This window comes from Bipolaris sorokiniana, assembly GCF_000338995.1.
Source record: "Bipolaris sorokiniana ND90Pr unplaced genomic scaffold COCSAscaffold_5, whole genome shotgun sequence".
Lineage (NCBI taxonomy): Eukaryota > Fungi > Ascomycota > Dothideomycetes > Pleosporales > Pleosporaceae > Bipolaris > Bipolaris sorokiniana.
Window position 1 is genome coordinate 895,082 of NW_006911899.1, and position 17,972 is coordinate 913,053.

At 52.5% G+C, this 17,972-nt stretch overlaps 8 protein-coding genes across 8 annotated transcripts; 3 read left to right on the plus strand and 5 right to left on the minus strand.

The window, feature by feature from the left end:
- Window positions 1-936: 936 nt before the first annotated feature.
- Window positions 937-2,303, minus strand: COCSADRAFT_86091 (uncharacterized protein; the record flags this gene model as incomplete). The annotated part of the gene is made up of 2 exons (XM_007700513.1): window positions 937-2,130; window positions 2,223-2,303. 2 exons carry the CDS (start codon window positions 2,301-2,303, stop codon window positions 937-939), a joined length of 1,275 nt encoding a protein of 424 aa, XP_007698703.1.
- Window positions 2,304-2,433: 130 nt separating this feature from the next.
- On the minus strand, window positions 2,434-2,834 carry COCSADRAFT_307695 (uncharacterized protein). The gene has a single exon (XM_007700514.1). It carries the CDS (start codon window positions 2,781-2,783, stop codon window positions 2,565-2,567), a length of 219 nt encoding a protein of 72 aa, XP_007698704.1. The 5' UTR covers window positions 2,784-2,834; the 3' UTR covers window positions 2,434-2,564.
- A 215-nt stretch (window positions 2,835-3,049) lies between these two features.
- On the minus strand, window positions 3,050-4,911 carry COCSADRAFT_35646 (uncharacterized protein). The gene is made up of 3 exons (XM_007700175.1): window positions 4,685-4,911; window positions 4,465-4,631; window positions 3,050-4,400 (listed from the first exon to the last, which is right to left on the minus strand). The coding sequence occupies exons 1-3, from the start codon at window positions 4,720-4,722 to the stop codon at window positions 3,208-3,210; spliced, it is 1,398 nt and encodes a 465-aa protein (XP_007698365.1). The 5' UTR covers window positions 4,723-4,911; the 3' UTR covers window positions 3,050-3,207.
- Window positions 4,912-5,095: 184 nt separating this feature from the next.
- Window positions 5,096-6,165, plus strand: COCSADRAFT_35648 (uncharacterized protein). Its single transcript, XM_007700176.1, has one exon. It carries the CDS (start codon window positions 5,244-5,246, stop codon window positions 5,847-5,849), a length of 606 nt encoding a protein of 201 aa, XP_007698366.1. The 5' UTR covers window positions 5,096-5,243; the 3' UTR covers window positions 5,850-6,165.
- A 70-nt stretch (window positions 6,166-6,235) lies between these two features.
- COCSADRAFT_35649 (uncharacterized protein) lies at window positions 6,236-7,616 on the minus strand. Its single transcript, XM_007700177.1, has 2 exons — window positions 6,877-7,616; window positions 6,236-6,824 (listed from the first exon to the last, which is right to left on the minus strand). The coding sequence occupies exons 1-2, from the start codon at window positions 7,305-7,307 to the stop codon at window positions 6,644-6,646; spliced, it is 612 nt and encodes a 203-aa protein (XP_007698367.1). The 5' UTR covers window positions 7,308-7,616; the 3' UTR covers window positions 6,236-6,643.
- A 1,145-nt stretch (window positions 7,617-8,761) lies between these two features.
- Window positions 8,762-12,336, plus strand: COCSADRAFT_307714 (uncharacterized protein). Its single transcript, XM_007700515.1, has 3 exons — window positions 8,762-9,526; window positions 9,583-11,038; window positions 11,097-12,336. The coding sequence occupies exons 1-3, from the start codon at window positions 9,014-9,016 to the stop codon at window positions 12,167-12,169; spliced, it is 3,042 nt and encodes a 1,013-aa protein (XP_007698705.1). The 5' UTR covers window positions 8,762-9,013; the 3' UTR covers window positions 12,170-12,336.
- Window positions 12,337-12,503: 167 nt separating this feature from the next.
- On the minus strand, window positions 12,504-14,336 carry COCSADRAFT_86898 (uncharacterized protein; the record flags this gene model as incomplete). Its single annotated transcript, XM_007700516.1, has 1 exon — window positions 12,504-14,336. The coding sequence occupies one exon, from the start codon at window positions 14,334-14,336 to the stop codon at window positions 12,504-12,506; it is 1,833 nt and encodes a 610-aa protein (XP_007698706.1).
- A 521-nt stretch (window positions 14,337-14,857) lies between these two features.
- COCSADRAFT_307721 (uncharacterized protein) lies at window positions 14,858-17,497 on the plus strand. The gene has a single exon (XM_007700517.1). The coding sequence runs from the start codon at window positions 14,958-14,960 to the stop codon at window positions 17,187-17,189; it is 2,232 nt and encodes a 743-aa protein (XP_007698707.1). The 5' UTR covers window positions 14,858-14,957; the 3' UTR covers window positions 17,190-17,497.
- The last annotated feature ends 475 nt before the right edge of the window (window positions 17,498-17,972 follow it).

Here is a 17,972-nt window from a genome sequence, read left to right on the forward strand (position 1 = left end):
AATCTCAGAGCCCAACAAGCCAGCTTCTTCGCCAAGTTATTAAAGGCTGTCAGATTGCAATGCAATCAGCGACAATACTTGCTGAAGAAAATAAGAAGCTACGTCAAGGCAGTAAGCTCCGGCGACAGAAGAAAGATCGGCAGCGTCAATATATCGCTTCTGGTGGAGTACTTCAGGTGCAGCAGGCTCAGCAGCTTACTATAGAGGTAGAAAGGGTAGTCGCAGAGGTTGAGCAGGGTGAGGGCAGTCAGCGACGTCAGCGCGCGCCGCCGACGTGTACAAAGTGCCATATTCAAGGACACACTCGGACTTCATGTAGAACTTGATAGCTAACTATATTTTGATATTCTATCTAATCTTACCTTGTTGTTGTGGATTTATCGTGTGTCGCGTCGGGTCAGGTTTGGTGGGGTGGCCGGATGACTGATCTGGCCGGATGACTGATCCTTGACGTTACTGTAGTTGCTTACGTCAAGACTAACTTTTCTTTCTTGACCAAAAAAATGCGATTAAACATTTTCTAGAGACTGCCGGGCTACATATTTACTATCTACTAGCACATCCCAGTGATGCCCCATAAGCACAACCTAAAAAAAACATCCACCCACTAGACCAAGCAACTTTTTTTCCACAGCTTGGACCGCCTGTTCTCTGTCATGTATACACGCCCTCCCTCTTATGGCGCAGATGAGAAATAAAATAAATTATGCAAAAATGCGTGTAAAAAGCTTTAGAGTAAAATGTGTCTCTAACAGCAATGCCTTCGTATAATCGTTTGATGGGTGAATCTAAGAGCAAAGTGAACGAACAACTCTTTCGAGCAAGGTTGGAAAAGACTGAAAAGCTGCAACGGCCATCCAGATCCAGTGTAAAATAGCCCAAAAGGTAGATGATTTTATTTAGGAGAAATAAAAGGGTTGAAAAGGAGAATCATCATCATCGCAGTGGGGATGGCGCTCGCCCATCCACGGGAGTTGGCTCTGTAGTAATCTGTATGCTGGGTAGCCGTTCCAAGTCTAGATTCAGAGCCGGTAATTGCGGGGCTCTGGTATTGATCGGGCTTTCGTAGTTTGGTGGGTCTTCGTATGCAGGGGCTTCTTCTGCTGGAATGTCTATATGGGGCGGCGGCGCGCTGCTTCCGCTGCGACTTGTTTCTGGGTTTAGAGATATGACTTCGAAGCCCTCACTGTTGCCGTTCGAATGTGAGTGCGAGCTGGTACGGGAAGCATCGGCAAAGTCGTAGTCGTCGGATCCGTGGGACTCGACAGATTGAGCGAGGGAGGTTACGGAGAGGCCGCGTTGGTGGGTATCGTTAGTGTAGCCACGAGACCGACCGCCTCCGCTAGCGAAAGAGGCGGCCGAGTCAAGTAGGGGACGATGGTCGCTCTCTGAAGAGTTTGCGCGTAGACGAGTGCCATCGTGCCTTGCAACACCGAGATCACCATAGGCTACAGACGAGACTCGTTGCTCACGGCTTCGTGTTCTGGCTTGATGCTCTGCAATGAGCATTTGTGATACGGAGAGATCTGCTGCCTCTTCTGCTCTTCGTCGAATGTCTGCAAGTGCCTGGACGTCGCCTCGTGCCCGTGCCTCTCTCCGCGCTTGTCGGCGTGCTTCTCGTTCCGCTGCTTCAACTCGCCGTGCCAGTCGGATTTGGTACAAAGACTCCATCTCCTGATCTCGCTGCATTTCTTCTTCGTCTTGTGTTTCTGGGAGTTCAATGACGTTGTCCATGCCTGCCCGTTCGCCCTCTCGTGCCAGCACCCTCTCATTTTCCCTCGCGGCGGAAGAGTATGCGGGGAGCGTCATAACACTGCGAATTGAAGTGTTCCGGTCAACACCATTCGCGTTGGTGCTGCCAATGTGCCTCTCGGGATCTCCTGTTGCTGCGCCGCTCATCTCACCGCTTGCTCTGCTGGTGCTTCCGCGGTACTCGGTATCCTGCAAACTGGTCGAGTACTCATTTCGGCGCGGGCGCTTGCGGAAGTTCTTCCACGAGAACAGCGAGGGTAGCTTGTCTTTTTGTGCTTGTTGGGCTTTGCGGGCGTTGGCGGACGGTGCGCGATACTTAATGGTAAGGAAGTATGTGACTATGAGTATAGTGAAGATGCCTCCGGCAGCAATTCCAACCTGTGCAGCCAAGCGTTAGCAAATTTTGATTCGGGCGAAGCGTTTGAGGTTGGTTGCGACAGGCGGGCAAGGGCAGGAGGGATCCAACATACAACAACAAAGGTCTTGGCCTGGTTGGAGAGTTCTCGTTTCCCCAAAGCCTCGTCGGTGGCATGGTGGGCGGGCAAAAACATAGTACTGATAAGACCCTGTACTGGTCTGGTCCAAATGTCCAAACGGCCAAACGGTCAGACGGTAAGTGCGTCAACCAAGAAGTGTGAACGAAGCTTTGTTTTCGCAATGAGATCACTCGTTCCGAGTAGTGTGGATCGCCCAGGCTTCGGCAGGTCCGCGTCCTTAGCCCTGTTATGCGCTACTAAGAGGTGTCGAACCGTTGCGTCCAAACAGCCAGGCAAGCGTCGCGAAGCCCGTTTCTGTGGTTAGGATGTTCGGCGTTATAGGTGTATAGAATAGGAACAAGTGAACAGCAATGGGGAGGGGGACTGCTGTAAGCTATGTTCTGGGCTGCGCCCGGATACCTGCCTTGGCGGCTGGCTGATGAATGATGCGGAATGCTGTGTTGATTGGAAGCTGTGGCCAGGGGTCTGTGGCTGGGGCCCTAGGCTAAGGAGAAGGCTGCGTATACATCCCAGCTTCAAAAGAAACTTGCACATGTTAGTACTGTACTGATTGACCACTTTGCTGTTCACATGCGGGGTTCTGGCATCACCGGCACCATCATCGACTTTTACCTCTAGCTTTCTCACATCAGCGTTGGAAGGCAAACTCTAGCCTTGTCATGCCAAAAGCCTCGTGCTATTTTTGGGCGCTTGCAGACTCAAGGATACGCTAGCACCAAATTCTGATTAGAGCTTCTCCTCGGCCGGCATAACAATCGCAAATTCACGTGCGTATTCATGCGTCGATCTATTTCCCCCTCAAAGTGGCACAGTCGACGTTGTTCCCCTTGTGGCGGTGAAATGTGTACAGGGGTATGTATGTAATTTCATTAATCAAGGCCGTCACTCCGTCACACGTCTACGCTTGCTAAAAAGCTTCAAAGTAGGTACGAAAACATTGCGCTCGTTTCCCGGGCCCTCAAAATTTCTTGTCCAATTTCTTCAAGAAACTGCCAATGCCCTTCTCCACTTTGTCTACCCGTTTGCCAATGTTGGAGTTGCGTTGTGGTGCACTCGGATTCTCGTGGTGGTGCACAGCAGCTTCGCTCTCAGTCGGCCTGTAGACCTGCTGGTGTATGTTCTGCCCTTGTGTTACCTGTGCGGCTGTACTGCTGTATTGAAATTGTGAGTAGCCAGGAGAAGCCATGGGCTGGTACTGCTGGGGTGGAAAGCCAGGCGAGGGCACGGCTGAATGTGCGGGAGGAGACTGAGGAGCCGGAGGAAAGCCAGGGGAATTGGAGTAGTTGGCACTGGCATACTGTTGAACAGGCATGGTCGAAGTCCGGCTCAGTGCTGGCGGGGGTGGAGTGTTGTTGACTTGACCTAGGGGAGGAGCAGATGGTGGTGGTGCAAATGATGGCGGGCTCTGTGGTGCACTTGGTACTGATCCTGCAGTGTTTGTACGCTGCACACCAGGCGGACCAGTGAAGCCCTGTCCTGGAGCAGGTGGTCCAGGAAAGTATGCCCCCGACGTTGGCTGGGGCGCGAACGACGCTTGCAAAGGATTGCTGTACTGCGCGGCATGCTGGTCATGCACAGCAGAGGCTCCAAGACCAGTTCCATCACTAGCATCTTCTGGTGGAGGTGTCTTCTCGCGATGAGCAATGGGTTCAGGTGCAGCAGGCGCAGCCGGGTTGTAAGCCATTGGGGCGTAGTTGGGCGGTTGCTCGCTTGCAGGGGGTGATGTTGGTGGGGGAGCGCTTGGAGGACCAGGGAATGACTGTGTAGTGCTGATACTTGGGCTTCGGCTGGTGTGTGATATTGCCGCATTCTCCAGTCGAGCGATGACGGGACTGAACGTATCGTTCTTGTGCTCGGAGTGTGTTGGGGTTGCATTTGGGTTGCGCGTGATCTGCATTTGATGTGGTTGTAGTACTCTGCGGATGGAGTCTAGAAAGAGACTCGCGTCCTCTGGCGTCCAAAAGTACATGTCTACTGTATGTAACTTGTACATGTATTTGCCCTGGTTCGAGGGGTCAGGGGTAGGGAGGTGCCATTGTGACATGTCCTGATGAGGGGTTGCGGTTCCATTGTGGCTTTGGAATGCGTCGACTGTCAGGGTGAACAGACATGGGTGCTTGTATGTCTGTTCAATCTTCACTGTGTCCAGCTCTGTGCAGTACCCGCCATCAGCCTTTGCGCCCTGTAAGACATATATCTTTTCGCGAAGACTTACGACCAGCAAAAGCGTCTTGATGGGGAGTGCCTGCATGGTTTGCTATCTCGATGCGCCCACTCTGGCGCATGGGATTGTGGTAGAGATAGACATAGGAACTCTTGTCGAAGCGGTGGTGCGGGGGGTTTTGTGTAGGCGGAGAGATGTAGTAGTGCACATCTGCGAAGCTGTGGGAAAGTCAGAAAAGAGGGCGTTTCCCGCCCAAAGGCGCACTACTTACAGTGTCAAGAGTGACACTTCACCCTGTTGTGGAGGCATCGTGTTGGTGTGAGTGTGTGTCTAGTCGGGCGTCCAAGATATCTGACAGCCTAATATGTGGAGAAGGCTGTGGCTGGGTAGTAGCAACGCCAGACTGTTAGCATTCAAGATGAGCATGGAGAGATCAAAGGCATATATAGGGAACAAGGTTATCATGTAATCGGATCATAGCTCCTGGCAATAGCTGCATAGACTTCTATTTGTGTCGTCCTCGAAGCGCCCGCCTGTTAGCGGGGAGTTGACTAGGCGCTGGCAAGCTTCTATCGAATCGCAGTCGCCGAGGGACGATCCACTCGTGACTTGCGGACTTCCGAGCCAATCCAGAAATTTGCTGCAATCGAGCAATCCGCCGACAACACCACGACGCGCAATTGAGCCTCGCCGCTGCGTCGAGCCTCGCCGCCAACTTATTGCGAAGTCAGTACAGCCCGTCGCCTGGAGAACATAACCCCCCTCCCCCCGCCATCGCGCCCGCTCGCTTCGCAGCCCATTGAGGGCAAAATCCTATCATCACCACCGCCATGTCTCTCGTCAACCTAGCACACGTGTGCTCGCACATGCAAAATGCATCCAAAGCCAGACTCGGGCTGACGTCAATACCCGTCTCTAAAATGCACGTCAAAATTGCGCTGGGCCTACAGCGTGAAGGCTTCCTCTCTTCTGTCACACTCGGCGGACCCACACCACCAAAGCCTTTTCTCCTACAAGCACAACAGGATCCTGAGCAATTAGAGCATATGGCGCAAAAGCTCAAAGATGAGCCTTGGCTTGCCTACCCAATCAAGACTCCACGAGGCCAGAAAGAGCAGGCGCCACTCGGTCACGAGCAGGTCCACGACGTACACGTACCAGAGAACCCGGCGCGGAGGAGATTATGGCTGGGACTAAAGTACTGGCAGAACGAGCCGGTGCTGACCAACATGAAGCTGATTTCAAAGCCCATACGGCGGATATGGCTGACGAGCGAGGATCTGGGCAAGATTACACGAACGCGCGAGTCGAGCTACGTAAAGGGACTTACGCATCCTGGCGAGTGCATGTTTGTCACGACAGATCGGGGCATCCTAGAGGCAAGAGAGTGTGTGGAGCGGCAATTGGGAGGCATGGCTCTTTTCAGAGTGTGGTAGCAGCAGTATCACTGTACTATGTATTTTGTAAGAGGTCTTTGCACCGGTATCACGAGAAAGAGGAATTGCATAAATGGGAGCAGGGCGGGCATGGAATCCGCGCACCATGCATTTGTACAAAAGAAGACATCAACTACATTCTCATACCACAAGTCTTCAAGCCGTTTTTGTAACCATAGGAAACGCCTTGCTGGTCATGCCCAAAGCTCTTCAGAGGCCCTATGGGAAAGAGTTGCTTGTGTGATGTTAGCTCACTAGCGTGGTGGTCGGGCTGCAGCGGTGTAGGGCGTGTCAGGGACTCAGGGTCGATGCGAGTCAAACGTCGCCCTATGCAAACCACGGGTATCCCGGCATCAACAACTTCGTTTTCTACGTGGTTGACCGATTTTTTTGTCAATTGACACGTTGTTTGGCCCCACAGGACTTGGGTGTTGCTAGTGTGAATATTCTTGTGTTTGTGTAAGTCGTCATGGCCATGTTGTTGTTGTTGTTGTTGTTGTTGTTGCTGCTGAGATTTGAAATCATATTCGAGATTATGCGGCTATCTACAATAAACAAACAATGTTAAACCTCGACATTAGGGGATATCCTCATACAATCGTCGTAATCGTGCCAATCCATTCCACTTCTGTTCCAATACCTGCAGACATTGGTGAAATGGCGGCATTTCCAAGAAAATTCGTAATATAATCACATTCATCTGCCATATGTTCCCAAACCCTCGTGGGTTCCGAATCCTCATACTCATGATATTCTGATTAATGCAAACGTTTCGTACTCGTGACAACAAGCGCTTATACAACATAGCTGCGTCGGCTGCGGCTGCGACTGCGGGTGGAGGAGTAGCGGGGGCTACGAGAGCGGTGGCCGTGACGAGATCGGTGAACTTCGCGCTTAACGATGACACGATCTTCACGGTGATGGTGGCTAACGAGCAGAGCCAGGATTGAAGTGATGAAGAAGAAAATGATGTTCCTGAGTTTAGTGTTAGTACCAGCGTGCTTGTTTGTCAGGTCGAAATACTTACATGATTCCGAATGCCCATGATGCCTTGAGCATAGCACAGGAACGGTCCACGTCCAAACCCCAGGTGTCTCCAGAAACAGTGAACAATCCTAGATCGGTGCTGTAAGATCCTCGGCGGTTGATGCTGGAGCAATCTGCATCAGCGATGCCTCGGAGCGCATAGACGGCACCAATAAAGGCGCCAACGAACAAGAGGTCGATAAAGGCAACGAATTTGGCAGAGTGCCTGGCGCGTGTGTAGAGGAAGAGAGTGGCCATGACCCATGCTGCACCGAGTACCGAGACGATGAAGAGAACGAGAATGGATGTTGGAGTGAGGAGCCGGCGCGAGTTGTACCAATCGACGAACCAGGCCAGCATACCCAGCGTCGGTACGAGGGTGACGAACTGGAAGATGCGCCAAAAGATGAAGGATAAGCCGGCGAAGGACATGATGGCAGTCGGTGCGGGCAAGGCGGCCTCGACGCAAGAGATAGTTATGTGTAGTGGGAGAGCAGTAGATGGGTGAGGCCCGGTGGGGTACTAATGCAATGCGACGAGAAGATGCAAATTGACGACGCGCGGAAGAAGAACGAAGAAGGGTCGAATGGTGTGCTTTAAAGATCCGGAACAATCTGGGATCAGTTTCTGCCTTGCCTACGAGTGGGCGGCAGTATGCGACAATGCTCGGGGAGGTGAGCCGATGTGACGTATTGTGGATGGAAACCGGGCGCGATACTTTAAAGTGGGCATGGGCGAATGGCGGGGGAGGCTGGTATTGTGTGGCTGGACGGTGCCTTCTGCATTTCTGGCCAACCAACACACCACCACGTCCTCCTCAAACAACATACCCACTCATCCACACCACCCACACACACACCGGTCTCAAGCCAACAGCCGCTATCAAACGTCTTCGCAGCGCTAACCTTCTATCTACACGCCAGACCCCGAATCCTCGCCGCGCCTTCGCTACGCTGGGTTCGCGTCCAAGCCGCCAGCGCAGATGGGCGGGCATAGGCGGGCATGAGCGGTGGGCCCAGACAGCTTGAACAGCTGTCGCCGCCCAACCCACTTCCCGTGTGCCAGACGCACCACTGAGAGAGATGGATGCCATCCAACCCAGCATTCCCCGGCCCCGCCCTGCAGGCGAGCTTTTTGCTCATCATCCAGCGCCCTGGGTTCAAGCTCCCCTACCCTAGGTGTATGTACGCTATCTGCGTTTCCAGACCAAAGTTGAGCCCTGTGTCAATCCTGTCAATCCCGAACCCGTGTCAATCGTCGTTCTCGAAGTATATAGAGTGCAGTATCCCATGCTAGCGTCCTCCTGAACATCACGCTGTGTCAGCAGCATTCGACACCCGTCGTGCCGTCTCTGTCCCCTATTCAACAGCAAGGAGATTACTGACGCCTAAGACGAGCACAACAGCCGGCTTGTCAACATACTCGGCTGGGCCACTTCTCCGCCTTTGACCCCCGACACCCAAGACATGCACTGCTATCGGCCTCCCTGTCCGGCCATGCAGCTTTCCTGCAAAGACGTCGCTTTTGCTCTATGGCTGCTCGCTTCGCGGATGAACATGCAGCAACCGGTAGGCGTAAAGTTCTTATCAGCAGCCAGTCCGCATCTGACACTGCCCTGTGCTCCGCATCCTGAGTGCCGGGACGGGCAGACATCAATCTTCGAGAATAGCTAGGTTCTAATATGTATTGCTCCAGCCCATGCAGCGGCAGGTAACCTGATCAATCCTAAACTATCCCGCTCTCCACACTTTCTGGGCCTTTTTTGTGTTCCTCTGTGCCTATGTTGGTTGCCTTGACGCCTTCTTGCGGCGCAGTCGCATCTTCTTTCAGCTGCGCTCTTGCCTGTCCCTATTTCAACCGAGGACCACAACTTTGACAGATCGTCCCAGCATATATTGTCCTTTTTTTGATGACACCTCGGTTATGCTGCAAAATTGAAGTATCAACTGGAAACGTTAGGCCAGCAACCAGCAGCACAGATTGTCTGACACGAAAGTATCCAAATCCCCCGAATACTCGTCAGATTCGTCCAAGAAAGTTTCTGGATATTCGATACTGCCATCACACGACTCAATATCACTAACAAAAGCATACCTCCAAACACAACTCAGGGGTTCCGTCTGTAATATCGCTTAGAAATGTCGGCTCGAGGCGCTCGAAGCCGGAAAGTCCAGCAAAAGCAAGTCGAGAAAAACGAAAAGAAGGGCTTAGCGAAAGGCAAATCCCCAGAACCCATCTCTGAAAGTCATGATACATTCGCAGAATGGCACACTTCGCCCGAAACCACTAACCCAAGGACCGGTATTTCTCGTTCTCTCACAGTGTCTAGCAGTAACACAGATGTGTCGTCGGAAAGTCGGTCCCGAAGAATAAAACCATCAACGGCTGAGTCGGCCTCGGTGTCGGACATATCTTCGAAGGGCAAAGAGACTATGAAATTTCAGGCCAAAGGCAAGGATACCGCAGCACCTCGCGGGAGAGGCGGGGGCGTTCCAACGAAGAAAACGGTTGCATCTTCACCTATACCTCCAGTATTTCGATCCGAGTCGGCGGTTCCCTACTCCTTGTCGCCTAATCAAAAGACATGGATGAATTTCAAAGTATGGAAAGGAGGCAAAGACGGAATGCGCCCTTACGGAGGGTTTGAATATGTATGTATTCGTTACTAACTCGTAGCATCACGCTTATCTCTGACATAATGTACCAGGACGAGGACATGCAGCATGGGAGTGTGCTCATCTACTTCAAAGAAGAGCAGGCTGACGACGATCGCCCAATGCCCTCTATAAGAGCAGAACTGGAAGTACTGCAGAATGCGGGGTCTACTTGGCTGGACAACGCTCTGCTCTACGGTCAAATAGACGACAACGATGTCGATGACTGGACACTTTCGGAAAGCGCAAGCTCAGCATCTGGGCGGCTTTCACCAAACCTTCCGCAATCTACTCAGACACGAATGCTGAGTCCAACTTCTTCAAATGGGAGATCTCCATCATCCTTCAATATCGACCAAGTACATTCTAGTATAGATTCTAGAGCTGCCTCCAGGAACCACTATCTAGATTGTTCAAGCTCGCCCCCGTCGTTTCGTCAGACCAAAAAATGCAATGCTACCCATGAGATATGGTTCACAGCACCAAGCAAGGTGAAAACGCCTCAGGTGCAAAGACTACACTTTGTCGCTATCCGCAATTTTTTGGCAATGCTGCATGGAAAGCCCATCGTCGGTTCAGATGTGTATGAAATGCTGTGCACACTACAACCAGAGATACAAGTGATGTACGACCTTGATTCAAATGCCAGATCAGGCATAACGGCTCGGGAGCGTAGCGTACAAATGATTACAAACTACCTGGGTCAACACGGCTTAGACGACTTGCGCAACAATATCCAGCATGCTCTTGGACTTCTCGCATGGGCTGAGCAAGACACCGTGAGATGGAGACAAGGATACCTTGAGAGTTTTGTCCACTTATCTGGCGTCATGACACCAGAACTTGAAGACCGTTCAGACTTTAAGCGTTTGTCAGTCGTCACTCGACGGAACCTAGGCATTGCTGGAAAGACGTTGCGACTGCGTATCATGGAAGCGGAGGACAAGCTGTCCAGTTTCGACTTCAGTGATCTATGGGAAGATATACCAAAGGCCACCAATAGTCCGGTTTACCAGAGCTATCAGAATTTTCGACAATTTCTCATCTCCCATTTTACAGGTATCTACGGCAACTGGCCACCGAGTTCTGACAAAACCTGGCTCAGCCGCAAAGTGGTGCATGGACTACAGGAAGACTTTGGGTCTCTCTACGAATACTTTGTCGATCGAGATGTTTTCTGGAATCCCCGTGAGGAGCGCGCAACTAGAAAATGGGAAATGGCCCATCGCAAGAATGATAACTTCAGTGCAGATCTACAGGAGCTTGGAATGACGGACATGTTGGTCAGATACGACGCGAAGAATGGCTATGCACATATACCGCATCCGTACCCTTTACTACCAAGGGAGGTACCGAAGGATGTTAAAGAGAAAGAGAAGAAGGGCTTCTTTGCATCGCTGAAGAAGGATAAGGCCAAAGATACTACAAAAGACGCAAAAGCAAATTTGCAGCTTTCTATTATCTTCAGTGATGCGACGAACATTGAAAAGCTAGAGGCCAACTTTCATGGTAAGCTGATGACTTCGGGAGACTACAGTAACTTCATTCTGACCAATGTGCTACCTAGGATCTACTCTGATCGATAAATGCGAGCAATTCGAGCTCACGACCAACCTGAAGCAAATGTCTCCACGCGAAGCACGACTCGGACGCTGGGTGCTTCTCTACGGGATCCTTCAAGTCCTCTCCACTCTGTCTGTTGACGTCCAAGGCCTCAAATATACTGACGGAGTCCGATACTTCCTCAATACAGACTTGAAGCGCCTGCCTGAATGGGTGAGTAACGGCCAGGCAGAGCACTTGGAAGCCACACAACAGCAATCATGGTGTTGGCAGCGTTCATGGGACCCCATGCCCATTCCCAACGCACCCGTGGAACTTGAGGCCCCACTGCGTAATGAACGTACGAATCGTTTCGACAATTCGCGTAGTGTTGAAGCAGCAGGGCATTCTTTTCCGAGCCCGCCGCCTCAACATGCACTACCTCCGCCACCACCTAGTCTTGATGGGTCGACCCTGATGCAAAACGAAATCCAACGTCTCGGCGAGAAAATCGACAACTTCTCCCTGTCCCACAAGGCGATTCCTAGCTTGAACGAAGACTACGAACGCGTGATACAAGATGGAATTCACGATTGGAAACCACGATTACAAGGCGAGACGTTTGGACCACGGGTAACGCGCGAGAGCCATCGCAACAACACATCTACCAACGGCAATGCTATCCTGAGTCCAAGAGTAGACTCGCTCTCTCATCATCATCCCGAGTCCGCTCTCTCTCCACCCCGAACCCAGTCGCGCATGGAAGACAGTTTCCGCCTTACAAGACCCGAATTTGACAGCCCAGGCAACTCGTTTCTCGACCGCCGACAACCCGACAGTGTGCTACAGCACCCGCTCAACACTTCTGTGCGGAGCCATGCTAATATTACAAGTGTGGATACAAACCTCGGAAGCTATCCCTTTAGCTCGAGCGACATGCGATGGCCCGTTCCGCCAGGGTACACGGAAAGCAATGCCAACACGTTGTTTAACAATCAAGACAGCACGGTGCTGGGGAATGGACAAGGACAGAGAGAATACGGGACAGGGGCGAGGATGGGTCATCCGCGGGTGCATGATAGGAGCGGGTGGGATTAATGACGAGGCTTTCTTTCCGGTTATTTCAGGGGTTAAAAAGAGGCACAAAGAAAGGGGTGTGGGTGTGGGTGTGGAACAGGACATGGCCTTTAATATTGAGGGGGGCGAAATGTTGGATACCCTTCTTTCTTTCTCGTTGTTACTTTTTAATCGTATCATGCTTATCTGTGGTTTGGCATTGGGGTCAAAAAAAGTAATATGGTCAGTAGTTCACGGGTAGCAAGGTTCCTTGGCGTACAAAAAAAAAGTCCAAAAAGGCGTACGTATATGTGTGCATTAAAATATATGGGGAAGTATTTCTTTACTACGTGTGCTTCATGCTTGATCGTCATCATCATCCATTGCCTAGTGAGAAGAAAGCCCTTCTCTTCTCACGGGCTTCCTGCTCCGAAGGTAAGCTCTCGTTCCTTGGCCGCCCGCGCTTCCCTTTCTTGGGCATAGATTTTGGCGCGCTGGATTGCTTGTCTGTGGCTGGCAACGGTGCCGTAGACTTGACCACGTCCTTGATGGTCTGTTTGGAAAGACAAAAGTCAATGTGGGCATTGAAACTCGCGTCATCTGGGGGTTGCGGAATGTTGCAGATGGGACATTGCCACTGTGTGTTAGAGGCGGCCTCCCTGTCCTGTTGTTTTTGTTCTTGCGATAGCTTCTCGAGCTCATTCATTTCATCATTGCGTTCCTGTCTCGCAGCTTCTTCAAATTCCTCTTCGGGCCAAGTTTCCCATTCCTCATCTTCTTTCGGCGCCGGCTTTTTGGTAGTGACCGAAGATGCCTTGGCAGGACGACCAAAGAAGTCGATTCCAGGCTTCTTGGTGCTAATGATATGTGTGACTCGTAGACCCATCAGTCGCAACCGCATGTTTGGGATTTCCTTCATGAGCTTCTCCAGCATTGGCAGGCTATACTTGTACAAGTCTTCTGCTTTGTGGACGGCAAACGGCGGCGTGGTTTGTCGCGTATGCACTTCGTACGTGTGAAGTTTGATCTTGATGCAGAGGGTCCTGCCTTTGTATTCAGTGCGCTTGAGGTCACCTTCCAGCTCTTCAGCTACGAAACGAAGCTTCTCGCGCAGAGCATCTGGGGACTGTAACTCTTTGAAGGTGGTTTCAGTGCCAACGCTTTTCCGCTCGTAGTCTTCCGCCCGTTTGATGACAGTGCGTCCAAGACCCAGGTAGCATTGCATGAGGAATTGAAATGCCTTCTGGCCAAAGAGTTTTGCCAGGCACGCTCTGTGGGCGTAGATGTCGCCGCATGTCTTCACGCCTATAGCATCTAGCTCTCGTTCAAAGACACGGCCAATACCGTTGACTTTTCGCGTGGGCAGTGTCTTCATGAATTCCATGATGGTCTGTCTGTCACTAGGAAGCAAGAATTGTCCGTTGGGCTTGTTTATATTGGAGCAAATCTTGGCAAGCTTTGCATTGGCGGCAATACCAGCAGATACGGTAATCTTGGCCTTTTCGTAGACATCGGCACGCATCTGGCTGACAGCTTCCTCGCCAGTCATGTGATGCTCGTTGCAGTATTTCGTAAGGTTGAGGTAGGCCTCGTCGCAGCTGGCGTTCTCAAAGTTGGGATCATACAGCGCCAGCACCTGACGGACCTCCTCTGCCTTGGCCATGTACTTTTGGAAATTCATGGGCACGCAAATAAGCTGTGGACAAAGCTTCATGGCGACAAAGCCTGCCATTCCCGAGCGGCAACCAAACTTCCTCGCGTGGTAGTTGCACGTTGTCAACACGCCCTTTCCCACGGCAAAAGGAACGTCCTTGAGCTCCGGTCTATCAAGCTCCTCAACGGCGGCATAGAAGGCATCGCAGTCGAGATGGACGACGATCTGAGTCAGATCCCTGCTCAGCTCCAGCTCGGCGATGTAGTCGTCGGCTTTACGCAAGTCGGAGGTCAAGTCGAGCTTGTCGAGGTGGCGCCTCTTGGCCAGGATCTTCTCGATCTTGTCTGTGAGGTTCTTGTCCTTGGCCTCTTCATTGTTGAAGAACTTGGAGCCCTTTGAAGCGTTGTATATGATGTCCGAGACTTTTGACTGGTCGACCGAGTCCTGGCCTGCCTTGGTGAGCGAGGGGCCGAGCAGATGGTACTTGAGAGACTCGTGCTCGGTCGAGGGCGTGCGTGCAGGCAGCGGACGCTCGGGAGAGGGTCGAGTGGTCATGGTGGATGAGGCCTCGTGGTGGACGCCGGGGCCAGGGCCATGCTGGGGGTCGGCAGCGGCAAGATGAGATGATGATGTGGTGTCGGTGAAGGGGCCGACCCTGCACCGCTCAGCATTGCTCATGATATTAAGTGGGGAGTCATTTTGGCGGGAGGGCGAAAAGGACGGGGGCGCCGCTAAGACGCGAGGTGAGTAGGGAGGGCGTCGGGTGGCCATGACGCGCCTGGCCACTTGTGCTGATTGGGGCCTAGCGTGTCGTGCAACCTTGAGGGCCTTTCAGGGCCGCCAGATGTCGTTCATCTCAGTGCAGAAGCAGACGCAGAAGCGGAGCCAGAACGCCCCCTCTTTTGCTGCTGTTCACGCCCGGCTGACCATGGGCTCAACACCAATCAATCTACATCCTCACCCGCTGCCACTGTAGAAGTGGGGCCTTACACGTAAATCTGAGGCTGTCGTGACCCTGTAGACACCCGACACGCCAGCTAGCGGCAACCATCAACAACCATCGTCAACACCGCCCTTAGGCCCGCCTCCCGCTCATTGCTTCCCTCGCCTGCAGGCCATGAGCTCCCTCTGCACCAGCCGCCTCCATCCCATACTGTAGCCCCGCCACCCTGGAGAATGCCCATCGAACGAACCGACCGCAATAACCCACGGCCGCTGAAGCCGACGCTCGCTAGTACCCGACCTGCTCCTGCGAAGACGCCCTTGACCCCGAGGCTGGCCGTTGCCTCGTCCGCCTCGTCCACCGTCAGCTCCTCGAGTACACGCACTGCCCGTACCAGCACCGCTGCTCCCACAAGGCCTCATGTCGCCGCCTCTGCAGTCGACAGCGGCACGTCCGCCAAGCCCTTCCTCACCACCAGTGTCACGCCGCGCACCTCGTCACGCAAGTCGCGCGGCGGCGTAGACAGCGCTTCCACGACGCCCAATGCCACCCCGACAAACTCACGCCCGAGCTCCACGGTCGACTTTCCCCATCGCGACCACCACAGCACCATCAGCAGCAGCCACAGCGCTGTCGGAAGGAGCAGTGGAGGTACTGCACGCCCACGCAGTACCCCTGGACCGACCAGTCATGCCGCGCCCACGCCTCGGGCCCCCGTAGCTAGCATGTACAACTACGCGCCATCCGATACTGGATCCAGAAGAGACACTTCCTCCTTATTCTTCCACGCCAATGACGCCCGCCCGCACGATCAACCCGCGCCTGCCCCAGCACCCGTCAAGAAGACGCCCACCTTCTTTTATGCCGATGGCCGACAAGATGAGAGTCCGTCCCACAACGTCCCGTCTCCTCCTTCATCTTCCCTGGGGAGAGCCCCCTCAGAATCCAAGTTCTTCCACGCAGACTCCATTGCTGAGTCGAGAGACCGCCCGCCTATCCTCACCCCACCACCCATTGCTACATCGCCCGAGCCACTACCACCACTTACAGCCCCCCATGGACCCTCTCTCCGGCCGCCCTCTCCCACCAAGGACTGGGCACATCTCTCGTACCGCAAAGGAGCCTCGCAGGTCAGACCAGCGTTGAGCAGAGGGACCTCAGCGAGCACAAGCAGTACGCCCATGGCCATCATCGGTGGATCAAACACCTCAGACGCTTCCGATGTGAACAGACGCAGATCAAGCACGGCTTCGATGATCAAACGAGGAGGGCATGCCAAAAGTTCCAGTCTCTCCTCCATTGACTCAGTGACCAGCCTAAGGAAGGCATCGGCCCATGAGGCCCCCGCCATGACTCCAAGCCCACTACATACCGAAAAGAGTGTCGCTGGCAATGCATCCCCGCCTGACAACCCCGCTTCAGCCTCTCCGCGCTACACCGCCTTCTCCCCGCTTAATTCTCCCAAATCAGAAAGTCCGACAAGAGGCAACGACACGAAGAGTGCGCTAGAGGTTATGAATGAACTTGCAGCAAATGCACGAAGAGAACGAAAAGTGCTGGATCTCGAAATCAGCAACTCGTCGCTTCTTGCCATCAACAGGTCTCTGGAGAAAGAGGTGCGCAAGCAAAAGGCTGAGATCAGGCGCTTCCGCCGTATGAGTCGAGCTGGACACTTCTCTGCAGACGCCATTAGCTCGCATGACGAGACCTCTGTCATTGGTGCTAGTAGTCTAGGGGATCTTTCGGATATGTCCGAAGAGGAAGGGATGCCTGGAGATGAAGAGGAGGAGGAAGAGGAGGAGGAGGAACCTGAGAGCAGCGATTCTTCACTCGATGATAGTGCATTGAGTCCTAGTGCTCAACTAGAGCGGGATGAAGTGCATCGTTCGCGAGATCAGAAGCGCCTCCAGCTTGATCTCTCGAAGCATCGTGAGATGCTAAACGACAGCCAAAAGATGAACCAGAGCTTGAGAAAGTGCTTGGGATGGACAGAGCAGCTGATTAAAGACGGCCAGAAGGCACTAGAGTACAAGGTCAACGTTAGCGATGTCAAGCTAGGCGGCCGTGTACTCATTTCAGAAGATGACAACGAAGCCACTGACGCTGAGGAATCTAGGGGTCTTCTGAGTCCTTGGAATCCGCTGCAAAACACCATGGATGCGTTAGACTCGCCATTCTTCCCAGAAACTAGCCGTGTGGTTGATCGTGACAGCGGGGTGCATTTTGACGGATCAGAACACATCCGGCAGAGTAACAAAGATTCCACAGCAACGTCTTCCAGCGTAGACAGCCAAGGTAAATCTACCAGCCCCGTCAAAGAGTTTCGTCCCAAGCTCCCTGGCCAGTGGGTATCATACCGAGACTCAAGCCTGAAGCCTCAAGAGGATCTCGCACCACTCGGCTCTCCCTTTGAGGAGCGCATCAGGCATCTCCACGCCTCCATCGATGCTTTGGAAGCATCGTAAAGGAAAAACTGGTTATCCACTACTTATTTTCTTCTCCTTGTCACTGCGCATAGACGCGTACATACCCCACTACATTTTGGTCGCATTCAAACTTGGCGTTTATCAACTAGAAAGGATACAGGTCTGTATTACCCCCTTGGCGTAAATTGGCATATCACGTCGAATGCGATTTCGACGTCCTACGACTGTTTCCTTTGTTTTGCTTTTTTCTGTTGCACCTATACGGCCGCCCTAAGCATATCATTCTACTCTTCTTCTATTCTGTCTCTCGAGAAAGACAAAAAAATTCGACCCGCAAGGGTCCCTTTCCCTTTTTCTTTTTCTCTCTGGCCGCCTTTCTTCGTCCGCCTTAATGTCTGAAATACGGCCTGCCCATTATTATCCTTTGCCCGTTCATCCAAAATACGTCAGCATAGACTCAAGACCATGTTCACGTGGCGATGGACGGAAAGAAAAAAGGAAAAAGGGGTGGCGAAGAAGATGACGAGCGTCGTCATCTTCGTTTGTTTGTTGCATATTTTGGTCTATAAATAGGCGTGCGCCTTCGCCGTGCTTTTTTGCCTGGCTTCGAAACTTCGTGTGCTGCGGTTTTATGATACCCCTTACTCTACAGTGATGATCTTTTTATGGATCTCAGAACCCCTCCACATTATTATTTATTCTTTTGGTTTTAGGCAAGTATATAGGTTTGGGGAAATACAAAGTATTGTGCATACAATTGGGTGTTCATGTGTGATGTTTGAAACAAGCAAGGTTTACTACTCTCAGTCAACATCACTAAGG